Source organism: Phyllostomus discolor, chromosome 13 (assembly GCF_004126475.2).
Source record: "Phyllostomus discolor isolate MPI-MPIP mPhyDis1 chromosome 13, mPhyDis1.pri.v3, whole genome shotgun sequence".
Classification (NCBI taxonomy): domain Eukaryota; kingdom Metazoa; phylum Chordata; class Mammalia; order Chiroptera; family Phyllostomidae; genus Phyllostomus; species Phyllostomus discolor.
Window position 1 is genome coordinate 61,005,254 of NC_040915.2, and position 24,113 is coordinate 61,029,366.

Here is a 24,113-nt window from a genome sequence, read left to right on the forward strand (position 1 = left end):
GCACCTTGCATGAAGGTACCCAACAACCACTGGGTCTGTGCTAGGTGCCTGCGCCTTCCCCTGGGGCTTCTGTGTACCCCCAGCACCAGAGTGGCACAGAGAGGACACCAATCTCAGAGCTGACAGGAGATAACGCTCTCGGGACACCTTGAATAAATAAATGACCAGGCAAGTCAGAGGAAAAAAAAAAAAAACAGTGAGCTCCAAGTCAGGAGAAGCGTTTCTGGATCTACAAGCTGCCCAGGTCCCTGCCCATCCCCCTGCCCACCCAGCTCCAACCAAGGAGGCACCTGGACTGCCCAAAGCTGCAGCTCCCAGAGCCTGTGATGACCTGGGTCAGGACACCTTCAAGAAGCCCACAACACAGAAGAGAAAACAGAATTTTCAAGCTTCCTAATTAAGTGAAATAAGCCAATCACAAAAGAGCAACAGTACATGATTCCACTTACATGAGATATCTACTAAAATAGGCTAATTCATAGAGACAGAAAGTAGAATGGTGGCTGCCAGGGGCTGGGAGAGGGAAGAGTGGGCGTTGTTTACTGGGGACAGAGTTTCAGTTTGGGATGATAAAAAAAAGCTCTGAAGACAGAGGGTGGTGACGGTTGCACAACAATGTGGATGTACGTAGTGCCACCAGACCATGCACTTAAAAAATAGTTAAAATGGTACATTTCATGTAAGGTACACTTTACCACAATTTTTCAAAAAAACAAAAACAACAAAACTTAGGGCAGAAAAACAAAAATCTAATAGAAAAATGGAGAAAATATATGAACTGACAATTCACCAAAAAAGACACAACTGGCTCTCAAATATATGAAAATAAGTTCAAACGTACACATAATTAGAAAAATTAAAATCCTAACAGTACTTCACACACCATTTCTCACCTACCACACCAGCAAAATTAAAGTGTAACAGCACATGATTCTCATACATTGTTGCTGGGAATGCAACAAGGTACAATTCATCTGCAGGGGAATTTGACAAAATTACAAATGCAGCTAAGGTGCCTTTCAACTCAGCAACTACACTTCTAGGAATCTGCCCTGAAGATGGACCTCCAACAATACAAAAATATATATGTGCAGGGTTATTCATTGCAGCACTGTTTGTAATTGAAAAACATTGAAAACCACCTAAATGGCATAGATACATGAATGGATGTATAAACTATGGGGCATCCACACAATGAACTAATATGCTACTGTAAAAATTAATGAGGGCATGCTCACAGCAGCATGATTCATAATAACCAAAAGTGGAAATAAGCGAAATGTCCATCAACTGATGAATGGGCAAGTAAAATGTGGTATATCCAAACAACGGAATGTTATTCGGCAATAAAAAAATAATGAATTATTGACAATCTGAAATAAATGAACTATGAAAACATAAAAAGTCACAGATCACATATTGTATGATCCCATTCATATGAAATGTTCAGAATTATTATATTTTTAATTTGCAACAAAAGTTTGCCGACTTCAAACAAAACCACTCTCAGGATATTTTAGTTCTAACCAGTTATATATCACACAGAAGGAACCCTAGCTGCACGGAATCCCACCATCTCACGACCTGTAATAACCCTGGCCCCCAAAGAGTTAAGGGGCTCCCAAAGACACTTGTGCAGGCACCTGCGAGCGTCAGTAAGTTCATCTAGCCCCGTCTGCCTACTCCAGGGAAGCAGTGTGGTCAAAAATCCTCAGCGAGGAGTCGGGCTGACCCACTGGTTAGCTGAGGGACTTTGAACAACTCACTGCACCCCTCGGCCTCAGTTTCCACCCCAGTAAATGGCGATAATACCACTCACCTCGCGAGGCTGTAATGCAAGTGAAGTGAAAGGACGCCAGTCAAGGGTTAGCGCCGGGCTTTGCACCCAGCAGACGCCGAATCGATGGTGGCTCCTTGCTGTTGTCACTGTGAACCATTCCGCAGGCCGAATCCCATCCTAGGCACCCAGGACAGCGGCAAGAGCTGTGAAACCGCCCGAGGAGCAGCCAGAAAACCCGGCCTCGTCGCTCTCGCTCTCCGGCCTCTGTTTCCCCGACTGTGACACTGGGGCTGCTGCGGAGACCCCTCCGTCCACACCGGCTGCGACCCCGCGCTCGCCACCACTCAGTCCCCCGCCCCTGGCTCAACAGAGCGCGCGCCCCACTCCTGCAGATGCCCATAAACCCACTGCCCAGGAATTCACCAGGCGTCTCCAAGGCAACTGCCTGTCTGCCCGGCCCCCCCCCCCCCGCGCCGGCCGGCTGCGCGCCTGACAACAAGACGCGCCCCTATTGGCTCCAGTGCCGGCTCTGCCAGCCAATCAAGGAGGGCGCCTGCCTCGCTTGCAGCCGAGCTCCCCGAAACCCTACGGGCCACCTCTGGTGCCACTCCGAGCTTGGTGGTGACCGATCCGGAACCTTGGATTTGGTCCTCTCGGTTTGGAGGCTTGGACCGCGAGCTCGCGCTCGGACTCCATAATGTTTGGGAAGCGCCGAGCTCGGTGCCTAACCCGAGCGGTACCTAGTGACGGGAGGTGTTATTGTTAACTATCTGGGGCAGGTGCTCTGAAGGCAATGGAAATTGGGAGAACACTTAAGAGGGAACTAGAGATGGAACAGCGTTCTCCTTCATATTACCTGTACTTCATTTCTTCTGAGAAGGTTTGGAAGACCCCCCCCCCCCGGGCCAAAATACAGATACAATCAACTATTGAAACAAAAGGAAAAAGGGGGGGGGAGAAAAGAAACCAAGACTTGGTAAATGAACGGCCAGCGAGGGAGTGACAGAATTTCAGAGCCCAAAAGAGGATCCAGTTTGGAAGGATTTCTCACCAGGCCTCAGGCTGAGAGAGGTTACTCTCAGGAGCTAAGCGGTTTAGGGAAGGACTTGACACTGGTTGAAATACATAGCTATTGGAGGTCCAGCAAGAATGATTTAAATAGGAATGAATGTTACGGCTTTCTCTTTGATCTTAAAGACAGTAAAATCACTAAGAATTCAACAGCCAATTTAAAACAATAACACTTTACTGATATGCCAGGAGTTACAAAAATAATTGTGTCACCAGTGCTGATTTTGAGAGTGTTATAGCCTTGGGAGAGAGGCAGTGAACAGAAGCATATAGATGGGTTTCAAAGTTTCGGTGGATAACATGCAAACTTGGATGTAGCTCCCACCCTTGAGTTGTACACTGAAAGATGCTTTGGAATGAAAGTTGAAAAAAGATGGAAAAGGTGGCCCAAGCACCAGGGAGCTGTGTGGCAAGGATTTGGAGGTTAGAAACAGTAAAGCCAAGCAGGAGCCTCTGGCAGCAGAGTATTACCAGGGGGTAAAGTTCAGTCAATGTAGGGGATAATGCTGGAGAGGGGCAAGGGGCCAGTCCCTACAGCAAACAGATGACGTCACTTTCACTAGAGCGGTGATCAGAGATTTAAGGTGGAGAGACCAGATAGGTTGTTCTTGCCTTGCCCCTGGATCCCTCCTTGGGCACTTCACCCATTCGTTCACATTCAACCCACATTCCCTGAATCCCTCTGGGGAAGCAAGACCCCCATGCTGGCAGAAGGAATGAGTACAGAAATGGGGCAGGTTGCCAGGGGAAGGAACTACAAGTTCTAGCTTTTAATGAGAGTCCTCAGCGGTGGTCTGGTCCAAATTCAGCAAGCAGGCAGACACGTGTTCCATTGGAAACTTGACTATATTGAGACTGAACATCTCAATTTGGTGTATTTCACTGGTACACAAAAGACAAGGTGATCAAACCTTTACCTGTGCCAGGAAACAGTGCCCACACCATGTTTGTCCTCTAAAATGTGAAAGCATGATATGGTACTGAGGGAAAGTGGGGGAGATCCCATTCATTCAGTTTCTAAATGCAGACACTGCATTTCCAGGTTTGCCTTTCTGCGACATGGTGCACAGCTAGGGAATTCTCAGCAAGACTCACAGGAGTAGATGGGAACGCCCAGGGAAGGCTCCCCTGCTAGGCACAGCAGTCTGTGGCAGGGAACTACCTAGGCCAGCCCAGGATGAGAACAGGAATATCTGGTCAACAGAGTCAGCAGGGAGGCCCAGGCTGTCAACCCCTTCTGAGCAGCCTGCACATGGGCATGGAGAACGGGGCCTCCAGGCTGAAACCTCCGCATCTTCCAATTTAAGCAGCCTACAAACCATACATGAAACAGCAACCCTGAAGATAAGAACCATCCATCCCCCCTAAGGTCCCTTTGTCATAAAGCAACCCCACTGCCCAGGGTGGACCAGAATGCCTTGGTACAGTAAAACAGTCATGTTTGAAAGACGAAGCTCTCTTCATTTATTTGGCATGAGAATGGGAAAGAAGAGGATTGTGAGGTCACAGTCATGTCCGCATGAGGGGCTGCCAGAAGCTGGTATCCACCAGGCTCTCACTCTGCCAGGAGACCTCTCTGGAAGAGGTGACCAGCTCACAAATGCCCTGGATGAACTCTGTGCCAGTCACAGAAAAGTCATGACCGTCCCCTTCTTGCCAATCTGCCAGGGCTCCAGGGGGAAAAAGCGGATAACTATCCTTCAAAGGACAGAGAAAAAGATGTCATCAGCTACTTGGCCATCACCTCATATTCCAAGACCCCTAGCCAGGCATCCCCACCATGGGCTCTCAGGCCAGCCAGCCTTGGCCCACCAGGTATTTTGCAAGCCTGCACACCGCCCCCCCTCGCCCCCGCCCATTACTGTTCTCCCTCTGGCAAGGCAGTGGGCGTGTCAGGGGTGGGATGGTGGCTGTACATTAGCGTGTCCCACCCAGGACTACACTCAGTCAGAACTTCCTTCAATTCCGCTAGCACTCTAAAGGTGAATCCAAAACCCGGGGGCCCCAGAACACTAGACCTTTCTGGGGCAAGGTGAGGAATTTACTTTTTTCCCCAACCTCAAGAGGAGCCCTGACATGCCCCCGGTCGCGCAGCAGGCCCAAGAGTGTCCTCTCCCTGCCCCCTACGCACCGGTCCTGGCCCAGTGCCAGCTCTTTGGTGAGGAATTCGAAGAAACGGGAGCTGTGGCCGCGGTTCTCCTCGGCCGTGCCCACCACACCAATGGAGGAGACTAGCAGCTGCGCGCAGGGCTCGGCCGAGCCATTCACCGCCATGGCCAAGCCAGGCCGCACCGTCACATTCACGCGCTGCAGAGGACACGAAAGATTCGCCTGAAGCTGGCACAAGCCAGGCCCGCGCTCAGGACCGAGGAGCGCGGGAATGGAGACGCGCGAGCCCCACGGAATCAAGGTTAGGGCTATGGGCCGGGGTCCTTGCAGATCACTTCAGAGTCATGGCTGGGGAAGGCGACACTGAGAGAAAGGGGGGGGGGGGGGCCGCGAGGTCAAGGAGAGCGAGAAGTCAGAGCTTGTTGGGGTTCCGTGGGAGGAGGAGTCAGGATGTTGGGAAATCAGGGTGTGGACAGAGCCCGACCCCTCGTCCATCACCCTCTTCCAGCCCGAGCTCCCCAGCCCACGCTCACGTCCTCGGGTTTGCCCAGGATGGCGGCGGTGGCTGTGCAGAGCCGCTTCTCCAGCCCTGCAGGCACGCGGCCAGCGGGCAAATTTGTGTCCAGCTCAATGAACGGCATAACCAGAGGGAAGGTGCGCGACGTGCGGCGGCGAAGAAGAAAACTGCAGAATCAGGCTCCGAGTTCCCAAGCCCCTAGGGGCGGGGCGCCACGGAAGCCGGGATCCTCATTGGCTTTGCAGGCACACCGCACCTCCCAACTGGCTGCCTGGGTTGCAACCCCGGCCCTAGCGGACAACCTTCTGTGGCCCAGATTTCCGGAAGTCCTGTTGCCCGGCCCACCCCGCCCCCGCCCCCGCCCCGCCCCGCCCCGCCCCCGCACTTTGGCTTTCCAGAGCTGCGGTCTTCTGCTGTTGATCCTATTTAGACGGAGGTCTGAACACCCCTAAACATGCACATACCTCTAGGGACCTTCCCCAGGTCTGACCCTAATAACGTTACATCGTCAGAGAAATTTTTTTAATGAGTTGCCACCACCTCAGGCAACTTCACTTTGAGTGAGACTCTGCACTTTTCTTGATCAGGAGACAAAGTGACACACGTGTAGGGGAACCGTGGGGACCTGCAGAGATGCTAGGGATCACTGAAATCCTGCCTGGCCCAAACGTCTGCCTTTGTGTCCTCTTGAGCCTGCAGCACCTTTGCCACAGAGGAGCTGTCCACCAGGGTGTGGGAGCCAGGTCCCAGTAGACTTGCTATGTTTATGGTAACATTTTTATAGGCAAAACAAAAGGTGTTATGCACTTTTTATTTTCACAAAAGATGTTTTTTAAAACATGGAAGTCTGCTGTTGTGGCTAACCATGGTATTGTTTTATCATCAGTGTTTTGAAGTTACTGGAATTATAAATGAAAATGTCATTGAAACCATGTAGGTATACATTTATAATTTCAATTACACATCTAAAATTCTGTATGTGTGCAAATTAAAGGAACCTCTATGGGAAAGCACGTGGGCTGAGAGGCTATCTGTTCATGACCCTGTCCCATTAGCAGCAGTTTATTGGACGGTGGATGACTCTGGAACACAAGACAGGTGGGTTGTGAGTGTTGAGGGGAAAGGGCAAAGTCAGGTGGCAAGTCTGGAACCCAGAGTGGGGCATGGACTGTGGTCAGGGCTGCAAGTAGGCCTGGGAGAGCAAGGCCTCTTGGCAGCACTTGGGGGGCCAGGAAATAACCTGGGACTTCCCTCCCTTCAAGGAGGTTCATGCACTGGCCTGTACTCCCCTGTGGGAGACCCAGAGACCGAGGAGAGATGCCATTCCTGACTCAAACATCTCTTCCCAGGGCAAACACCCACCGGTGACACGTGCTCAGCTCACGGGGCATGGAACCAATTTTCTTCCAGGACAGAGGGAAGCAAGCACTAGGGCTAAAGAGCCCAGGAGGGTCACCTGAACCAGCCTGGGGCTGGATAGGTCAAGGACAACTCCCTGGAAAAGTGGAATGGTGACAAGTGCCCAAAGATTGGGGTGGGGGGGTACCAGACAAAAAAGGTAAGGATGGGTTCTGTAAGCAGAAGAATGGGTACCAGCCAAGGCCAGGAAGCTGAGGCAGGAGTTGTGAGAATGACTGGAAAATGATGGGTTACTGTGTGCAACCAGAAGGGGACAGCCTGGAGGGGTGGACACAAAGCCTGGAGGCAAAGTTCAATGACCTGACCTGTACTATATGTAGCCTCAGGGTAGTGAGGTGCCAAGGAAAGTTTCAAACAGAAGAAGGGCAGGGTCAAACATGTATTTACTAAAGCTCTTCCCAGAAATCACATGCAAGTTGGAGTGGAAGGGGCAAAAGTAAAATAAGGAGATAGACCAAAGAAGGAACAGGAGGGACCTGGGGACCAGAGACTGTGCAGGGTATCTTGCTCATGGCCAAGGAGACATGCAGCTCCGTCTCTTTATTTTGACAAGTCTCCGTCATTGGCTGCAAGGTGTGTCCCTGCTCAGTGCAACAAAACCTGCACCAAAGGCTTCAGCCTCTCTTTCACAGCAGGGTCTGCTGGAGGCAGGTCCTTGGCCTTCAGGATAGTTTTGTGGGCCTCCTGGAAGAGGTCCTCCCCGATCGCAGCCTCCACACGCTGGCGCCAGGCAGCCAGCTTGGGTCGGTTTTTGAAGACAGGGCAGCCAGCGCTGACGGGCTATGGGAAGAGGGAGGGAGTCAGGTGGAGGGGGCTGGGCATGGTGAAGCACAAGATAGCATGACCTGGTTTAGGGGTCCACTAGGTGGATTTTCCCTCCTCCACCCCATGTGTGATAGGCTGGGGGTCCTCTCCCCAGAAATACTGAGAAGCTCCTTGATATCCCTGCAATGTGGGGTTTTCAAGTCCCATTTTACAGATGAGGACACTGAGGCACAGAAGAAGTAGCTCACCCAAGGTTCCACAGCCACAAAGGGCAACATGAGCTAGTACCCTGGCTCCCTCCCAGGACACCCCATTGCCCAGTGGGCAACCCACCCCATGGCACTCACATGCATCAGCTCTGTGATGGCCACCAAGTCAGCCACCGAGATGTGGGGCCCAGCAAGGAAGTCTTTATCCTTTAGAAACTTGTCCTCAAGCAGCTGCAGGCACTTGTCCAGCTCAGCCAGAGTAGATGCCAATGTCTCAGGGGGCACCAGTACACCCAGATACACAGGAAACATCATCTGGTGGGTGGGCAGGCAGGAGAGGGCTAAGGTTCTGCCCAAAGACCAGCCTGGCTTCTGTTCTCGTCTAATTTATCACCAGTCCTTCAGATTTCTCCTTGTTCCCACTCACCCCTTTTCTTTTTTTTTTTTTTTTTTTTTTTAAAGATTTTATTTATTTATTTTTAGGGAGGGAGGAGAGAGAGAGAGAGAGAGAGAGAGAGGGAGAGAGAGAAAGAGAAACATCAATGTGCGGTTGCTGGGGGTTATGACCTGCAACCCAGGAATGTACCCTGGCTGGGAATCGAACCTGGGACACTTTGGCTCCCAGCCCGCGCTCAATCCACTGAGCTACGCCAGCCAGGGCTCCACTCACCCCTTTTCATCTACAGCCACCATCTGCCCGGCCTCATCTCCTACTCAAACAGGGACAAGCTCCACCTCTCCCTGGGTGCTCACACAGAGCAGCCAGGGGATCCCTCTGCAACCTCAGGCTGCCCACATCTCTTCCCTGCATAAGGCCTTCCATGGCTCCCGCTGCCCTCACCACAACGGCCTCGCCACCAGGCCCTCTGCAGTGTGGCCACCATTCTCCCCCACTCTCCATCTCCTAACCCACCCAGACTTCTCAAATGGGGATGTACTTGTGAACCCCTCTGCGACATGGTTCAAGTGCACATTCCTAATCAGTATGCTTGGGTGGGGCCTGAGACTCAGCATTTCCAGTGAGCTCCCAGGTGACGCTAACATTCCTGGTCTGTGGACCACACTTTTGAGGAGCAAAGGTCTACACTCACTCTACTAGACCTCTCTCCATTCTGCACTCAAATGTACCAGGATCCTGCCCCCATCAGCTTGAGGAGCTCCCTCTCCCAGCCCCTAGAACCTCAAGGCAATGGAAACCTTTTTGCCAAACGGCCTTTCAGAACAGTGGTCCCCTATCTGCCACAGAGTGTTAAGTGTGCCCGTCTCACACTCCATCACATACATGGGGGCACCCACCGTGTGCCAGCACTCTACAAGTAATTACTCCAAGTGCATATTTCAAAAACTACCTGCACATTTAATACATAAAAAATGGCATAGATGTGCCGTTTTAATATGCATTTGCTTGAGTTTTACTGAAGTTAAATACGTTTTCATCCATTTATTGACCATTTCTTTCTGTCCTTCCATTAAATCCCTGCTGGCTTCCTTTGCCCATTTTTCTCCTGTGCCTCCATGTGATAGATTTCTAAGAGCACCTTAAATATTAAGAATGTTGCTTCTTGCCCTGACCAGTGTGGTTCAGTTGGTAGGGTGTCATTCTGCAAAGCGAAAGTTCACCGGTTTGATTGCCAGTCAGGGCACATGGTTCGGTGGTGGGTTCGGTCCCCAAGCGGGACACATATGAGAGGCAACTGATGGATATTTCTCTCTCACATTGATGTTTCTCTCACTTTTTTCTCCCTCTCTTCCCCTCTCTCTACCTATAATAAAATCTTTTTTAAAAAATGTTACTTCTTTCTAACATATCTTTGCCAAGATCTTTCCCAGTTTTTTGCCTATTTTAAATGTAATCCTTTTTGTCCTTTCACAAAATTTCCTTGTATGTGTAAAGTTGATTAGGCCTTTTTAAAAAAACAGATTTATTTTAGTCTTAGAAAGAGGGGAAGGGAAGGATAGCAGGCAAGAAACATCAATGTGTGGTTGCCTCTTGCACACCCCCTATTGGCGACATGGCCTGCAACCCAGGCATGTGCACTGACTGGGAATTGAATCTGCAACCCTTTGCTTCTCAGGCCCGTGCTGAGTTATACCAGCCAGGGCTAGGCTTTTCTTTAAGTCTTCAGCAGTTCATAGGCTTAGAAATCCTTGCACACCCAGAAACCAGATCAAATTTATTGAAATGTCTCTTCATTTCTCCTGGTTTCACTTTTCACATAACACCTCTCTATCTGGAAAGTATGTGTGTAGTAAAGCAAGGATTTGGTTTTTTCTTTTCTCTCCCAAAAGGCAGTATTTCCAGGCAGCAAAGGGGCAGAGGGTTGATTTCCAGCAGCTCAGGGATTAAGGCACATTGGGTAGTCACTCCCTGGCTCAGCGTCAATTTCCCCTCAGAAAAACAAGCTGGTTGGAGTCTCTGGCATTCTAGAGTTTGGTGTTCTGAGGCCTTAGGTCTGAACAGAATGTTTTAAATAGAAAGCACTGTCCCCTGAGCATCCTGAGAGGGGTCCCTGCCCCCGGGACTCACCTTCTGCCACATGGCTCGGGTGCAGGCACTCCGCAGAGCCGTGTGCTGCCACGCCAAGTACTCATCCACACAGGCACGGGCCTGCAGGTCCTGGGGGTACCAGTGGTCAGGGGTCTCATACTTTCGGCTAAGATACAGCAGGATGGCCACGCTGGGAGGCACAGCAGGGGTGAGGGAGATGTCCCAGTTACTTCTCAGCTACCCCACAGGGGCCAGGCCCTGAGTAGGGCAGGCCCCTGCTCCTGACGTGTGTTTCCCCAACTCCTGTGGGTGGCATATTTCACTATCTGCATGGTGCAGAATAGGAACGTGAGGCTCAGGGAGGTTAGGTGACTTCCCAGGGTCACACAGCTCTACCCTGAGTCATCCTATCACCTGAACTGAGGGCACCAAGTGACATGTTATAGGATTTCAGAAGGGGGACACTCAGAGAAAATTTCCACAAAAAAGGGGCACCGGCACGGGTCCTAAAGGATGAAAGCAACTCCACTCCTGCTCCCCAATACAGGCAAAGCATCAACACGACAGGAGCAACACCTGATGCCCCTCCCAGCCCTGGCACCTCTGCCCACAGCAAGCCACTCTCCACCCTGGGGCTGGCACAGTTGCTTGGGGTACATAAGCCATGATCCAAGCCATCAACAGTGTACACAGGGATGGATGGATGGCCCCACAGGGCAATGCAGCATTCCAGGGACCCATTACCTCTCAGCCAAGGTGAAGTCTCCATCCTTCAAGGCTGGCACCTTCCTTAGGGGGTTCACCTGGGCAAAGGCATCGCTGAAGTGCTGGCCTGTGAGACAGACCAGAGAGGCAGTAGGGGAACCCCTGAGACAAAGGTCTCTGCCCAACCCCACCCAGCATCCAGGAAGTTTCTGAGGCTCCTATCCACGTGGGGCACGAGGGAAGAGGGGGCCACTCCACTGACCACCAGATCACAGACCCTGACCCCACCAGAGGGCCACCATTCCTGTGTCCACCCCCCTGGAACCTGGGCCAAGCAGCATCTTGTCTTGGCTTGGGAGGAGGGCGATTTCCTGAAGCTGTAATGCACATACATACAGCCATACCGATCCAGGTGAACAACCTTTTCCCAGAAGATGCAGAAACTCAGAGATGGGGGAGAGTGCTAGTAAATGAGGAGGCAGCTTCATTGTTTTCTCCAAGCCCGGGTGTAGAGTTACTGGGGCACTCACCCCACTTCCCCATCCCCACCCCAAAACTCTAATGATCTCTACCTGCCCTACTCCCTCTTAACCTATATTTTAAGGAATGTTTAGATTTCACTAGGTAAAGGACGGAGCTCTTGAAAATACCCAAATAACTGATGCTACGTTTCCGAGCTGGAGAGTACGCACTCGCAGCCTGGCCGTGAGGCGGCACCGGCGGGCGACAGTGCGTCAGCACACTGGAGGCCCAGACCCCCCAGCCTGGCCCACCTTTGAGCAGGTCCACGGTGCGCAGCTCGAAGGGGATGCGGTTCTTCTTGGCGAAGATGTAGACGGCGCGGCATGGCTGGGACAACAGGTCTAGGTAGAGCTCCAGACCCATGAAGAAGGCGGCAGACAGACCCAAGTGGTGGCGTGATTGGAACCGGGACAGATCCAGAAACCGGAACGGCAGGCAAGAACCGCCCCCCTACCCGAGCTTATTTACTCGCGCAGCCCACGACCGGAGTCCCCCCACGCCCTCCCCGCCTATTGGATAGCTCCGGGGAACTTTGGGCCAACTGGCAGCGCTCCCGATCTCCCTCCTTCCCTCGGGGTCAGGGCTGCGACTCCCTCTCTCCGTGGGGAGGCACAAGGAGATCTGGACTTTGAGCTGAGCTCTCACGGCCAGTCACGCCCCTTCTCTGGACCTCAAATGTCTACCTATGTCAAATGGGACAGGGGAAATGATAACGGGAAACGGGAGGCCAAGGGAGCTCCAGCGCTGGTCCTCAGTGAATTTAGGCCACCTCCCCACCCACGAAGGAGGCTGAGTTGGAATCGCTGAGAGCACTAGGGCGGAGGAGAAAGGGAGGGAGGGGGAAGCAGCCTCCCCTTGGCCTAGTGCCCAGCGCCCAGTGCCCAGCGCCCAGCGTGGGGAGCTTGGGAAGGGTGTTTGGATCTGCTCTCTAAAGAGGCCTAACCCACATTCCAAGAATGAGCCGCTCCTCCCCAATCCCTGGAGTCACACCCACTACACTCCAGTTAATCGCTTTCTGGAAGCAAAAGCCCCGTGGGGCTCAGCTAGAGGCTTGCAGGCGGGCCTAGAACTTCCCCACTTGTTCAGCAGGGCCAAGTCCCTCCAACTGTGATGCTGGAGCTCCTGGGGTCTGTGTCTATAATGCCTTATTCTCCAAGACAGCCTCCTGGGTTAAGAAAACTCTGTCCCCGAACTCGAGATTGAGAGAAAGCCACTTGGCAAGAGGATCAGCTACTAGAAAACTTGAAAAGAGCTTGGCCTCCCTGGTCCCCCATGCTCCCCAGTTAAGGAAGGCCTACCCCCTGTCCCCCACCCCCCCAGGAGAGTGCCTTCCTGGCCCAGTGCTGCAGCCCTCTCCAGGCTGCAGGGAGCGTGCTCTCCACCCCCTGCAGTGGTCTGCCCCCCTCCACAAGCCACCTTTGACTGGATTACTGCCATATCCAATCTCCCTGCTTCCTTCTTGGCCACCCTCCAGTCCAACCAGCACCAGCCAGAATGTTATTCTCAAACACATTCTGGGCACACCATTTCTGTTCACGGTTCACAAATCCTAGGCATGACATTCAAGGCTCTGAGTGACTGAGGCCTGACCCCTAACAGAGTGAAATGCTTGGTCTCTCTTTGACTCCATCTTGTTCAAGCCTGCTTTGTTCCCACGCCCTTCAGGCTAATAGATTCTGCTCAGTCTTGCATACGGACATGCTAATCATCAGAGAAATTCTGCTTGAGGCTTGAGTTTTACAAAGACAGCCCCTCCCATTTCCCTGTTTCTTGACACAAAAGAAGCCTGAACTCTATCCGTTCTTTCTTTCTTTCTTTTTAGAGGGGAAGGGAGAAAGAGAAGGAGAGAAACATCAATGTGTGGTTGTCTCTCGAGTGCCCCTAAACCCCCTTAACTGGGGACCTGGCTGGACTGGGAATCCAACCAGCAACCCTTTGGTTCGGAGGCTGGAGGCCAGTGCTCAGTCCACTGAGCCACACCAGCCAGGGCCTGAACTCTATACATTGGTAAGATGAATTTGAGGAAGCACAAGGCTCCTATCTTCTCAGCTGGCTCCTTTTCTTACTCTGTCCAGCTCTGACATTTTGAGTTCTGGCCTTTCAAAACATCGGACTGGTAACAACCAGGAGTGCTGCTGTTCAGTTTCCCCCCTCCCCCAAAGGAGGAGCCAAAACTCATATTTGGTGCCAAAGGACCACATCCTTGGAAGCTGGCCCAGCCACCTGATCTACCACCATGCCCACAGCCAACACACGGGCAATGGCTGCTGACCCCTATGCTGATAAATCACCTTCTCCAAGAATTAGGCTAGAGGGCTGTTGTTAATTTCATTTTTGGCAACTATCAGGGAGAAGCTGACCCACAGGGCCCTGGAACGGGGGTTGTCTTTTGGATAGAGACCAAGACCAGGGCCAGGGCAGAAGGAGGGTCAAATAAATCACACACCAGAGCTAGGAGCAGAGGCTCAGGTTAAGCCAAGGTTTATTTCCCAAACTGAAAACGAAATGTAGTGATTAAAGGAGACCAGGTCTGGATGTGCCATTCTCATCATGGCTTTCAGGCAACTGTGGAAGACGGAGTAGGGCTGGGGAACCGGGCTGAGGACTGATGGGGCTTGGGCAAGTCAACTCTGCTCTCTGGGTCTGCCTCCTGTGCAACAGTGAAATGCAGGTGCTCTGTGAACCACCTAGGGCAGAGCAGGCGCAAGGCTTCCTGTCTCATCGGATCATGGCCAGCACCCTAGGCATCAGCTTCTGCTTTACAGAAGGGTCTGCAAGTGAAACTGTGTCCTTGGCCTTCAGGATGACCTCATGTGCCTCCTGGAAGAGGACCGCCCCCACTGCTGCCTCCACGCGTTGGCGCCATGCAGCCAGCTTGGGTCGGCCTTCAAAGATTTGGCAACCAGCACCCACGGGCTGTAGGGAAAAGGGGACAGGACAGGATGGGGTGGATGGGTGAGGCCAAGGCTGGCAGCATCTGCCTAGTTTGGGGACCACATAGCTCCAGAAGAGGTTACCATAAATAAGTACGGTCCCACAGCGAGGGGGTGGGGGTGGCATGAGCAGGCCACACCCTGCCTAGCGGGCCCACCCTATGAGGAGCACTCACGTGCATCAGCTCCGTGATGGCTACCAGGTCAGCCAGGGAAATGTGGGGCCCTGCAAGAAAGGCCTTGTTCTGGAGGAACTTGTCTTCAAGTATCTGCAGGGTCACATCCAACTCAGCCAGTGTGGCTGCCTGCACCTCAGGAGATACAGGTTCACCCAGGAACACAGGGAACATCACCTGGTGGATGGGCAGGCAAAGCAGGGGAAAGTGGGGAAGGGGGGGTAGGAGCCAGCCCAGCCTTGGGGTCAGGAAAGGCAAGCACTGCCCAACCCTGGCCTTGGACCTGCTTTCTGGCTCCATACACCTTTCTTCCATGGCCTGGGTAGGGTTGCAGGGAAATTCCCGAAGGACCACTTTTTCCTGAACTACCTACTTCCATGAGCTCTGATTGGCTGAGCCTCAGCAGCTTCTGAAGGACTCAAACCCCCTTAATAATGACTCAAAGGAAACCCAAACTTTGGTGGAGGGGAGGAGGCTTGCTTAGAAACTATACATTTTATAACCTCTTTTCTCCTGATATAAAAATCAATCCTTTTTACAGTATAAGTAATTAGCAGTATGGGCTTTTAAGGTCTCCATTCTGTCATTTACAAACTGTGACCTAGAGCAAAATATGCAAACCCACTGAGCCTCGATGTCCTCATCTATGAGATAGGAATAACAGTGCATGACTCATGCTGTATGTAAAAAGTGAGGCCCAGAAAGGGACAGTCAGTTTCCAGAGATGGCACAGCCAAGAAAAGACTCAGCCAAGAATAGAACCAACATCTTCTGACTCAGTGAGCTACAAGGAAACGGAAGGAGAGCCAGGGAAGGAACGTGTCTAGAATTTAGGAAGGAGGGCATTTTAGGGCAAAGCTATCAAAGCCTCAGGTTTGATAGCTGTCACTGAGACAGAGTGGATAGGGAGCACGGGAGAGGGCTTCACGCTGAGCTGCATTCTAGGAGCAGCAAAGTTGCTTGGAGGAGCCTGGGATTTGGGAAAGGTAAACGGGGCTGGGACCATCCCCAGACCTGGGCACAGGGCTTCAGTTCCCACACTGGTGGCCTGGAGGCCAGTGCTGAGCTCATGACATTCCTTTGGCTAAAGAATTTTTAAAAATATGGATCAGCTGTTGACTTTTAAAAATGGAGACACTTCCTATAGAAGTCCAGATTTCCAGCTTTTTTTAACATAAAGGGAACTGGCCACACGGGGCCACCATTGCTACCTCGTAACCCTCAGCATCTGAGGCTGCTGCAGGGAGAAGCTGCTCCTTCGGGAGTGGCACCTGCGCTCTCAGTCCGCTGGACCCCACCTAGCCCACCTCCCTCGATTATCACCTACCTGCCTTGCACTTGCAAGAGACGGTCCACACTTCCCTTCTGTTCCGATTTGGTGGTTCCAAAGTTCTTAGGGTTTTAAAAAGTGTTTTTGTTTCTCTTTATATATAAAAGACCATAAGAGGGTAATAAATTCTGACTTATTCACATGATGAAATACTACAGAATAGGTAAAAATTAATAAATTATAGCCACTCATAGCAATACAAAAAATGCAAGTTGCAGAGTGGTACGAGAGCATTTATATAAACTTTTTTTTTAGATTTTATTTATTTATTTTTAGAGAGGGAAGGGAGGGAGAAAGAGAGAGAGAGAGAAACATCAATGTGCAGTTGCTGGGGGCCGTGGCCTGCAACCCAGGCATGTGCCCCGACTAGGAATCGAACCTGTGATGCTTTGGTTCGCAGCCCGCGCTCAGTCCACTGAGCCACGCCAGCCAGGGCACATTTATATAAACTTTTAAACATTCAGAGCAGAACTGTATGTTGCTTATGCCTACACATACATGCAGTGATGGATAAAATCATGTACTGGAAGGACTTGCACTGGATCCCAGAGTGGGGTGGCTCTCAGGAAGGACTGAGGACAACAGAGAGGTCTTTTGACTTTTGTTCTCTAATGTTTGTTTCTTTTTTTATAAACATTTTTAAAAGCTTCTTGCTTTTATTTTTTAAAAGATTTTATTTATTTATTTATTTATCTTTGGAGAGAGAAGAAAGAGAAGTAGAGAAACATCCACGTGTGGTTGCCTCTTGGGCACCCCCTGCTGGGGACCTGACCCGCAGCCCAGGCTTGTGCCTTCTGCGGGGATGGAACCTGCGACCCTTCGGTTCTCAGGCTACTCAGTCTACTGAGCCACACCAGCGAGGCCCTGTAATGTTTATTTCTTATATAAAAAATGATGTGAGTCAGGACAATAAAACTCATGATCCAGAATTGGCCTTACATTTTTTTAAACGAGGAGTTCTACTTCTGATTAGGCTATCAACAGTCACACACAAAAAACATTAGTCCCACCACAACCATCCTGGAAAGAAAATAACCTTATTTTTCTTTAAAGCCATGGAGAGTTATAGAACTTTTATAAAAAGGAAGGAAAAGAACAAAGAAAGAAAAAAGCCTAAATTTGTACCGTAGCCACTAGACTCAAGTGGCTGTGGAGCTCTCGAAGTGTGACTGGTCTTGGCTGTGTTATACATGTAAAACACATGGCAGGTCCTGAGAACTTAGTGACCCCCCAAAAAAGGAAGAAAAAAAAAGAATGCAAGATATTCCATCAATAAACTTTCTATTGATTACATTTTAAAATGACACTTAAAATTTTTTCTTTTTTTACTTATTGACTTTAGACAGAGGAAGGAAGAGGGAGAGGGGACGGAAGAGAAAGAGAAACGCCGACTTGCTGTCCCACTTACTGACTGATGCACTCACTGGTCGTTTCTTCTTAGGCGCCCTGACTGGGGATTGAACCTGCAACTTTCAGGTATGCGGACAACGCTCTCAGCAACTGAACTACCCAGCCAGGGCTAAAATATTCTAATTATGGTAACACGTGCCATAAAATTGACCATTTTAACCAATGTTAAGTGTTCAGTTGAGCAGTATTACCGTATTTTTGGGTCCTTAAGACACACCTGGGTTTTAGAGGAGGAAAATAGAAAAAAAAATTGAAACAAAAAATGTGGTAAAATATTTAATAACATAAATAACATAATATTTTACCAATGTAAATGTAAATAGAACTCAGCAGCATTAACAACCATTATTCCTCCCAAATTTGGGGGGTGGGCCGGGGAGAGTGCGTCTTACTGTCTGAAAAACACGGGGCTTTAGGTTTTTGAGCAACCGTCGCCATCACCCCTTTCCAGAACTCTTTTCTTTCTTTCTTTCTTTCTTTCTTTCTTTTTTTTTAAAGATTTTATTTATTTATTTTTAGAGAGGGAAGGGAGGGAGAGAGAGGGAAAAAGAAACATCCAATGTGCGGTTGCTGGGAGCTGTGGCCTGCAACCCAGGCATGCCCAGAACTCTTTTCATCTTGCAGAACTGAAGCTGTGTCTTCATTAAACTCGTACCCATTCTTCCCTCTTCAGCAGCCACAGGCAACCATTACTCTAGCTTCTCTCTCTATGAATCCGACTACTCTAGGTACCTCGTGTAAGTGGAATCATACACCATTTGTTCTTCTCTGTCTGGCTTATTTGTTTCATGGAGCATGATATTTTCAGGACTCATCCATGTTTAGAGCACGTGTCAAAATTGCCTTCCTTATTAAGACTGAACAATATCTCATTTTATGTTTGTACCACATTTTGTTTACCCGTTGGTTTGTCAATGAGCACGGAGACTGCGTCTACTTTTGGGCCACCGTGAATAATGCTATTAAAAGGACGTGAGTGAGAAATCTCTTTGAGACGCTGCCGTCAACTATTTTGGGTTTCCACCCAGATGTGGAATCGCTGGACTATTTGGTAATTGAATTTTTTTTTTACTTTTTTATAGAATTTATTGGAGTGACCTTGGTTAATGAAATTATATAGGTTTCAGGGGTATGATTCTACAATACGTCATATGTATATTATATTGTGTGTTCACCACCCCAAGTCAAGTCTCCTTCCCTCTCCATTTATCCAACTTTTAATATTTTTGAGGGTCTGCCATATTGACTCCCACACCTGCACCCCTTTATATCCCTAGCAACGGTACACGAGAGTTCCAGTTTCCTCACGTCCTCACCAACACAGCCTTATCATTTTCTGGTATACATCACCTCAACAAGTATGAGGTGGTATCTCACTGTAGTTTTAATTTCCATTTCCCTAATAACTAGTGATGTTGAGCATCTTTTCATGTGTTTATAAGTAATCTCACCTGTTTCCTGTATTTATATTAATTTCACCTGTTTCTTTTTACTTTTTAAATGTGGCTACTAAAAAATGTAAAACTACAAAGGCAGCTCACTTTATAGCTCCATGGTGCAGCGCTGAACTAAAGGAACTAAATTCCCAGAGGGCCGAGAGCCCTTCCGAGATAAGCCACTTTCTTCCCTGGGGCTAAGCAGGCAGGATTCCAGCTTGCCCTCTGCGTGGGATTTTTCTAAGAAGCCACATGGGGAACTGAGGGTGGGGTTGAAAAGTAGGCAGATCTCAAGGCTGTAGTTGGTGCTTAGGCTCCAAATCCCCAGTGGGGAAATCAAGGAATCTCATCCCACCCTCAAGATACCTACACCCAGAGATGAAGGGAAACTACAGCAGCCACCCAGCCCGGTCCTGATTAACCTCCACCCAGACTCCCCGTGAAAAGTGCAAGCTCCTTCTTGGGGCACTTGTTATGTACTTCAATCTCTAGCCTTATACATAATGTCTTGCACACAATAACAAATAACAAAACATGCAAAAAAAAAGAAGAAAATGAGACCCATATTCAAAAGGATAAAAAACAACTAATAGAAACAGACCCACCAAGAACCCAGGTGTTGAAATTAGCTGACAAAGACTTGAACCAAATGGAATTTCCAGAAATGAAAAAATACTATCTCAGATGAAAAATGTATCAGATGGGCTTAGCAGCAACCCGAGCATAACAGATGGAAGAATCAGTGAAGTGAAGGTCAAGGCAGTAGAACCCATCCAAACTGGAAAGAATGAGAGGGTACCCCAGTTTCTTTGGGGTGACGCCCTCACCACCCCACTCTCAGGGCCTCACCTTATGCCACAGGGCCCGGAGGCAGTTTCTCCGCAGGGTCACGTGCTGCCACGCCAGGTACTCATCCACTCGGGCACGAGCCTGCAGGTCCTGAGGGTACCAGTGGTCAGGGACCTGATACTTGCGTGTCAAGTAGAGTAGAATGGCCACGCTGCAGGGCAAGGGAGGACGTGCTGGGTGCGGGCAGGCACGGTGCTAGAGGCTTCATACAGAGTCCCTTCTTTAATCTTCCTGACAACGTGCCCAGGTATTTGCTTCATTTGCCAGACAAGGAAGCTGGACTTAAAACTGTGAAGGGACCTGCCCTGGGTACACAACTTTTGGTGGCAACAGGGCTGAGAGTCTGAGGCAAAATCCCACAGCACAGTGTCTCGCCCTGTGCTGAGACAGTTTCTGATGGGAAGGCCGGAGAGAGCTTCCTGAAGAGACAGGGTCAAAGCTAGACCAGAAGAAGTTCCGTTCTTTCCGGTCTGCATCTAGTGTCATTATCTGGCGTTCAGACCAGCCTCGGATGGCCTGATGGCTCACAAAGTCTTTCCTGTCATCCCTTTTCGTTCCTTGTCATCCCTCTGTATTCCCGGAGGAAACACCAGGGCTGCTACAGGATCGTGGAGCAGCAGAACAGATGAGGCCCCTGGGGCTCTCCTCCTGCCCTGGGTTACGGGGGCTGCCATGGGGTTGGGACAGGGATATACCGGGGAGGGAGCAAAGAATGTGTGAATCTGGGGCCACAGGATGACTTTCAGGAACTTGGGAGTACCCCAAGGGATGGGGACCCCAGCCAAAAGAGCAGAAAAACCTCTGTATCTGCCACTGGCCCATCTTCCTTTCAGGAATTCTGCCCCCGCACCCCAGCCTAACCGCTCGCCTGTCTGTGCAAGGTACTCCAGAGCTCCTTCTGTGCCCAGCCACTCTCAGGAGGGAGGCAGTCCCTGGGAGCCACAGACCCCCGAGAGGGAGAGAAGAGACAGAAAAATACAGACACTGCACGCCGCCCCCAGCAGATGCCCGTGGCTATCCACCACCTGCTCAGCACCAGGCGACACAAGGCCTCGGGAGAGGAGGGGCCTCCAGAGGGGAGATGGCCCTGACAGACCATTCCTTCCTGACGGAGGAATGCTTTGGGGTGCATTCACCTCCGTCTTCCAGAGAAGAGTTCCAAAGCTCTGGGGTGTCCTTGTGGGAGGGTGACGTAGGTGACAAAACGGACAGAATGAAAAGGTTTGGCCTTCCCTAAAGAGGCTCCCACTCCTTGGGATCTGTTGCAATACAAAGTGTCCACATGTGTAGGGGGTCCTCCCTGGGTGAGTCCCACTCAGGGAAGCTGCAGCTGGGAGCTGAAGCCACTGGGTAGGCAGACACCCCCAGGCCACCTCGATACAAGTTTGGCCCGAGAGCTGCTTCTCTGGGGTTAATGCTGCTACGTCCTGCCCTGACACCCTCTCCCGGGCATTCTCACCAAAATCACACGATGAGCACAGACGTAAAATACATCCCTGTGGCTGGTCCAGCAAATAGGCGGGGGCTTGGGTTCCAGCCTTGACTCTCTGTGGCATGCTGGGTAAAGGGCTTTTCACCTCTGAGGACATTATTTTTTTTTTGTCTATAAAGTAGAGGGTTAGGACCCAGGGCCCCAGTTACCTCTCTGTCAAGGTGAAGTCCCCATCCTTTAAAGCAGGCACCATCTTCAGGGGATTCACCTGGGCAAAGGCATCGCTGAGGTGCTGGCCTGCAGAGAGTGCATCATTGTGGGTGGTAAGAGGAAAACGCTGAGCCCTGGGTGGCCTGCACCCACTCCCTGCAATGCCCAGGCCCCAATTTCCCAGCTCTTTCCCAGCCCGCAGCTGCTTTCCTGCTCAGGAAGCTGCTCTGGCAGGTGCTGCAAACAGGCCTGGACACCCTTTGGCAAGTCCCAGGGGGCAGAACATCCCCCCACAGCACACCCCTCTGCAACACAGCTCAGGGTTCAGGTCATGGTGCTGCAGGTGGGCCTTCATACACACCCCACCCACCATCTTCGCATCCTCATCAGCTTCATGAACTCACATTTGGGGTGTCCCAAGCTTCAAGTGCGGAGTGGCTGAGCTCAGACTTCCTATAGTACCCTTAGTAGGGCCACCAAACACAGAGAAATGGCCTTTTCCAGATATCAGTTTAACTGCAGCCAACTTCTAATGGCTCTTCTGTGTTCTCTTGCTCACCTTTCCCTGGGCACTGGGGACAGAGAGCTGGCCCTGCCTTTGGGCTCTGCTGGAGCTGGAGCAGTAGCATTCTGTTCCTCCCCACAGCACCCAAAGTTACAGCCCGTGCCCCATTCCCCACTCCCCACAGGACTTTGGTCTCTGCTTGAGTTTCTCTGAGAGGTTTCTGCTCCTGCAGATGCACCCAGAGAGAAGCTTCTGAGTGGCACTCAAGTCTCATCACTACCCTGTTCAACAGCCTTCCATGGCTCCCCATTACCCCAGGATCCAGGGAAGCTCCTCAAAACCACACACATTGCCTCAACCCTCCAGCCTCATCCACACCCACAATCCTCCCTTTTCCCTCCCTTCAAATGGCACCTTCCCCTCCTGGTGAGACACATCTTCCTGTGCACCCCTCTATTTGACATCCCTTTGTCCTCATGCCCTCTCTCCTGCCCCACACTCTGCAGGGGAAACCCCTGGGCAGGACAAGTGGCAGCCCACAGAGGCTGCTGGGAAGGGACGATGATTCAGGCAGAAGGGCTGGTGCAAACACACAAAGGCGTGCTGGGGCAGCACTGGGTGGAAGCCTCGGCCAAGTAGGGTCACCCTACTTTCTCCCCCAAGCAATACGTGGGTTCTACACCCAAATGCCAGAAACTCAGCATGCCTGCTGTGTCCTTGGGGCTTTGGGGACCTGACAGAAACAAATCCTCCTGGTTGGGGTATAGGGTTCATCAAGCCCCCACAATCCCCTCCTGCTCCCAGTACACCCCATGGCGTGTGTGTCCCCACCCCCCACCCCCCCACCGCCCCCCCCCCCCCCCCCCCCCCCCCCCGCATCAGGAAAAAGAGAAACAGAGGGCAGGGTGAATAAAGGCAACGCTTGAGAGGGAGGAGGAAAGGATTGAAGGGGACTCCAGTGCAGACTAGGCCGGTGCAGGGGGCAGGGCTAGAAAGTTGGGGCAGTGCCTGCTCTTGCGAAATTTCAGCAGTTGGAGACCACAAAGGAGGGACTGCACTGCCCCAGTCTCTACACTTGGACGCCTTAACCCCTCTCCTCCCGCCCTCCTCTCTTTTCCAGAGATCCCCTGTCTGCAGAGCCAGGTGCGTCCCCTTCTCCGCCAGGTCTCTCTTTCTTTCTCTGTGACCTCCCCCACCCCGCCCCTTTACGTGGCCTCGGCTGAGTCCTGTCTTCTATTCTGTGGGACCAAGCAGCGTTTAGAGGATTATTAGAATCTCGGATCTTCCTCGAGGTTCACCTTTTTAGGCAATGGGCCCAGGAAGGAGGTGGTGTAGGGAAGGGTCCCCCTAAGCAATATTTGGCCTCCTCGTTCCTCCCCGACCTCTAGGTTCCCGAAACCCCTCCCGGCCCACCTTTGAGCAGCTCCACGGTGCGCATCTCGAAGGGGATGCCGTTCTTCTTGGCGAAGATGTAGATGGCGCGACAGGGCTGGGACAGCAGGTCCAGGTAGAGCTCCAGACCCATGGCGGGGGCGGTGGGACCAAACTCCGGACACAGCGAACCGAGCCCTGGGACGCTGGTCCGGATTTGGCAGCGTGGCCACGCCCCTTTGTGGCCGTTCCCCATTGGACAGCTCCAGGCGCCTGGGCACTTTGGTCCAATTGCTGGTGCTGCCCCGCCAGATGGGTGGGAAAGGAGTGGTCACTCCTCCAAGGGTCACGCTGAGGGCCCCAGTCCAAGCCCTCTGTGACTGGCTCATTGAATTTAGAATAATGGCTTCAAGTTTTTATCGACTAACATGTATGAGAATCCCTGTCGTGCCCATTTTACAGATGAGGAAATTAAGGCACTTAGAGTGAATACAAACCCAGAAAGTTTTCGTATATCCCGTTTTTATTTCCTTTGGATATATTCCCAGAAGTGGGGTTGCTGGATGTCTCCTCATCGTTTTAAAGATAGACAAACTGAGGCCCAGAGAAGGATAAAAAAACAAACCCAGGGAAAGGGCAGACGGAAGCAGGAAGACCGAAGCTGTCAAGCCCCCGGTGTGCAACTGAGCTGGAGTGAAGAGGGCCCTCACGCAATGCTGACCATGAGTCCCAAGGCTTTCACATCTGCTAGAACCAGGATCTCTGGAGTGTGGAGCTAAGAGCACGGAGTCTGGAGCCGGACTCTCTGGTTTAGTCCATGCGTTCAGAGAATACATGTTGTTTAAACACATTTCAATCAGCTTGGCTGGTGTAGCT

General features: G+C 51.2%; 4 protein-coding genes across 7 annotated transcripts in view; all 4 read right to left on the bottom strand.

Moving 5' to 3' along the window:
* The window catches only part of CABIN1 (calcineurin binding protein 1), a 126,337-nt gene extending 124,082 nt beyond the window's left edge, over positions 1-2,255 (bottom strand). For both annotated transcript variants that reach the window (XM_036014866.1, XM_036014865.1), the window contains exon 1: positions 1,820-2,255. The gene's annotated coding sequence lies outside the window, so the exon portion shown is untranslated. The remainder of the gene's footprint in view (positions 1-1,819) is intronic.
* A 2,031-nt stretch (positions 2,256-4,286) lies between these two features.
* Positions 4,287-5,669, bottom strand: LOC114509736 (D-dopachrome decarboxylase). The gene is made up of 3 exons (XM_028528218.2): positions 5,494-5,669; positions 4,983-5,158; positions 4,287-4,549 (listed from the first exon to the last, which is right to left on the bottom strand). The coding sequence occupies exons 1-3, from the start codon at positions 5,599-5,601 to the stop codon at positions 4,477-4,479; spliced, it is 357 nt and encodes a 118-aa protein (XP_028384019.1). The 5' UTR covers positions 5,602-5,669; the 3' UTR covers positions 4,287-4,476.
* Positions 5,670-7,261: 1,592 nt separating this feature from the next.
* LOC114509465 (glutathione S-transferase theta-3-like) lies at positions 7,262-12,056 on the bottom strand. Its single transcript, XM_028527807.2, has 5 exons — positions 11,837-12,056; positions 11,103-11,190; positions 10,398-10,548; positions 8,009-8,185; positions 7,262-7,676 (listed from the first exon to the last, which is right to left on the bottom strand). The coding sequence occupies exons 1-5, from the start codon at positions 11,946-11,948 to the stop codon at positions 7,482-7,484; spliced, it is 723 nt and encodes a 240-aa protein (XP_028383608.1). The 5' UTR covers positions 11,949-12,056; the 3' UTR covers positions 7,262-7,481.
* A 1,981-nt stretch (positions 12,057-14,037) lies between these two features.
* Positions 14,038-23,455, bottom strand: LOC114509683 (glutathione S-transferase theta-1). Of its 3 annotated transcripts, XM_028528137.2 has the most exons (5): positions 23,280-23,455; positions 21,361-21,448; positions 19,720-19,870; positions 14,695-14,871; positions 14,038-14,501 (listed from the first exon to the last, which is right to left on the bottom strand). In XM_028528137.2, exons 1-5 carry the CDS (start codon positions 23,389-23,391, stop codon positions 14,304-14,306), a joined length of 726 nt encoding a protein of 241 aa, XP_028383938.1. In that variant the 5' UTR covers positions 23,392-23,455; the 3' UTR covers positions 14,038-14,303. The 3 variants fall into 3 exon arrangements, with proteins under 3 accessions (XP_028383938.1, XP_035870761.1, XP_035870762.1); XM_036014868.1 differs by lacking the exon at positions 23,280-23,455 and having other exon boundaries at positions 19,720-19,809; XM_036014869.1 differs by lacking the exons at positions 19,720-19,870; positions 21,361-21,448; positions 23,280-23,455 and adding an exon at positions 16,022-16,120.
* Positions 23,456-24,113: the final 658 nt, after the last annotated feature.

Coding starts and splice junctions, on each gene's coding strand:
- LOC114509736 (XM_028528218.2), bottom strand. CDS start 5,601: ATGCCGTTCATTGAGCTGGACACAAATTTGCCCGCTGGCCGCGTGCCT. Junction 5,159..5,493: donor TCCTGGGCAAACCCGAGGAC/GTGAGCGTGGGC, acceptor TGTCCTCTGCAG/CGCGTGAATGTGACGGTGCG. Junction 4,550..4,982: donor CTGGCACTGGGCCAGGACCG/GTGCGTAGGGGG, acceptor TGTCCTTTGAAG/GATAGTTATCCGCTTTTTCC.
- LOC114509465 (XM_028527807.2), bottom strand. CDS start 11,948: ATGGGTCTGGAGCTCTACCTAGACCTGTTGTCCCAGCCATGCCGCGCC. Junction 11,191..11,836: donor CACCGTGGACCTGCTCAAAG/GTGGGCCAGGCT, acceptor TCTGTCTCACAG/GCCAGCACTTCAGCGATGCC. Junction 8,186..10,397: donor CCCGAGCCATGTGGCAGAAG/GTGAGTCCCGGG, acceptor CCCACCCACCAG/ATGATGTTTCCTGTGTATCT.
- LOC114509683 (XM_028528137.2), bottom strand. CDS start 23,391: ATGGGTCTGGAGCTCTACCTGGACCTGCTGTCCCAGCCCTGTCGCGCC. Junction 19,871..21,360: donor GACTTCACCTTGACAGAGAG/GTAACTGGGGCC, acceptor CTTGCCCTGCAG/CGTGGCCATTCTACTCTACT. Junction 14,872..19,719: donor TCCGGGCCCTGTGGCATAAG/GTGAGGCCCTGA, acceptor CCCATCCACCAG/GTGATGTTCCCTGTGTTCCT.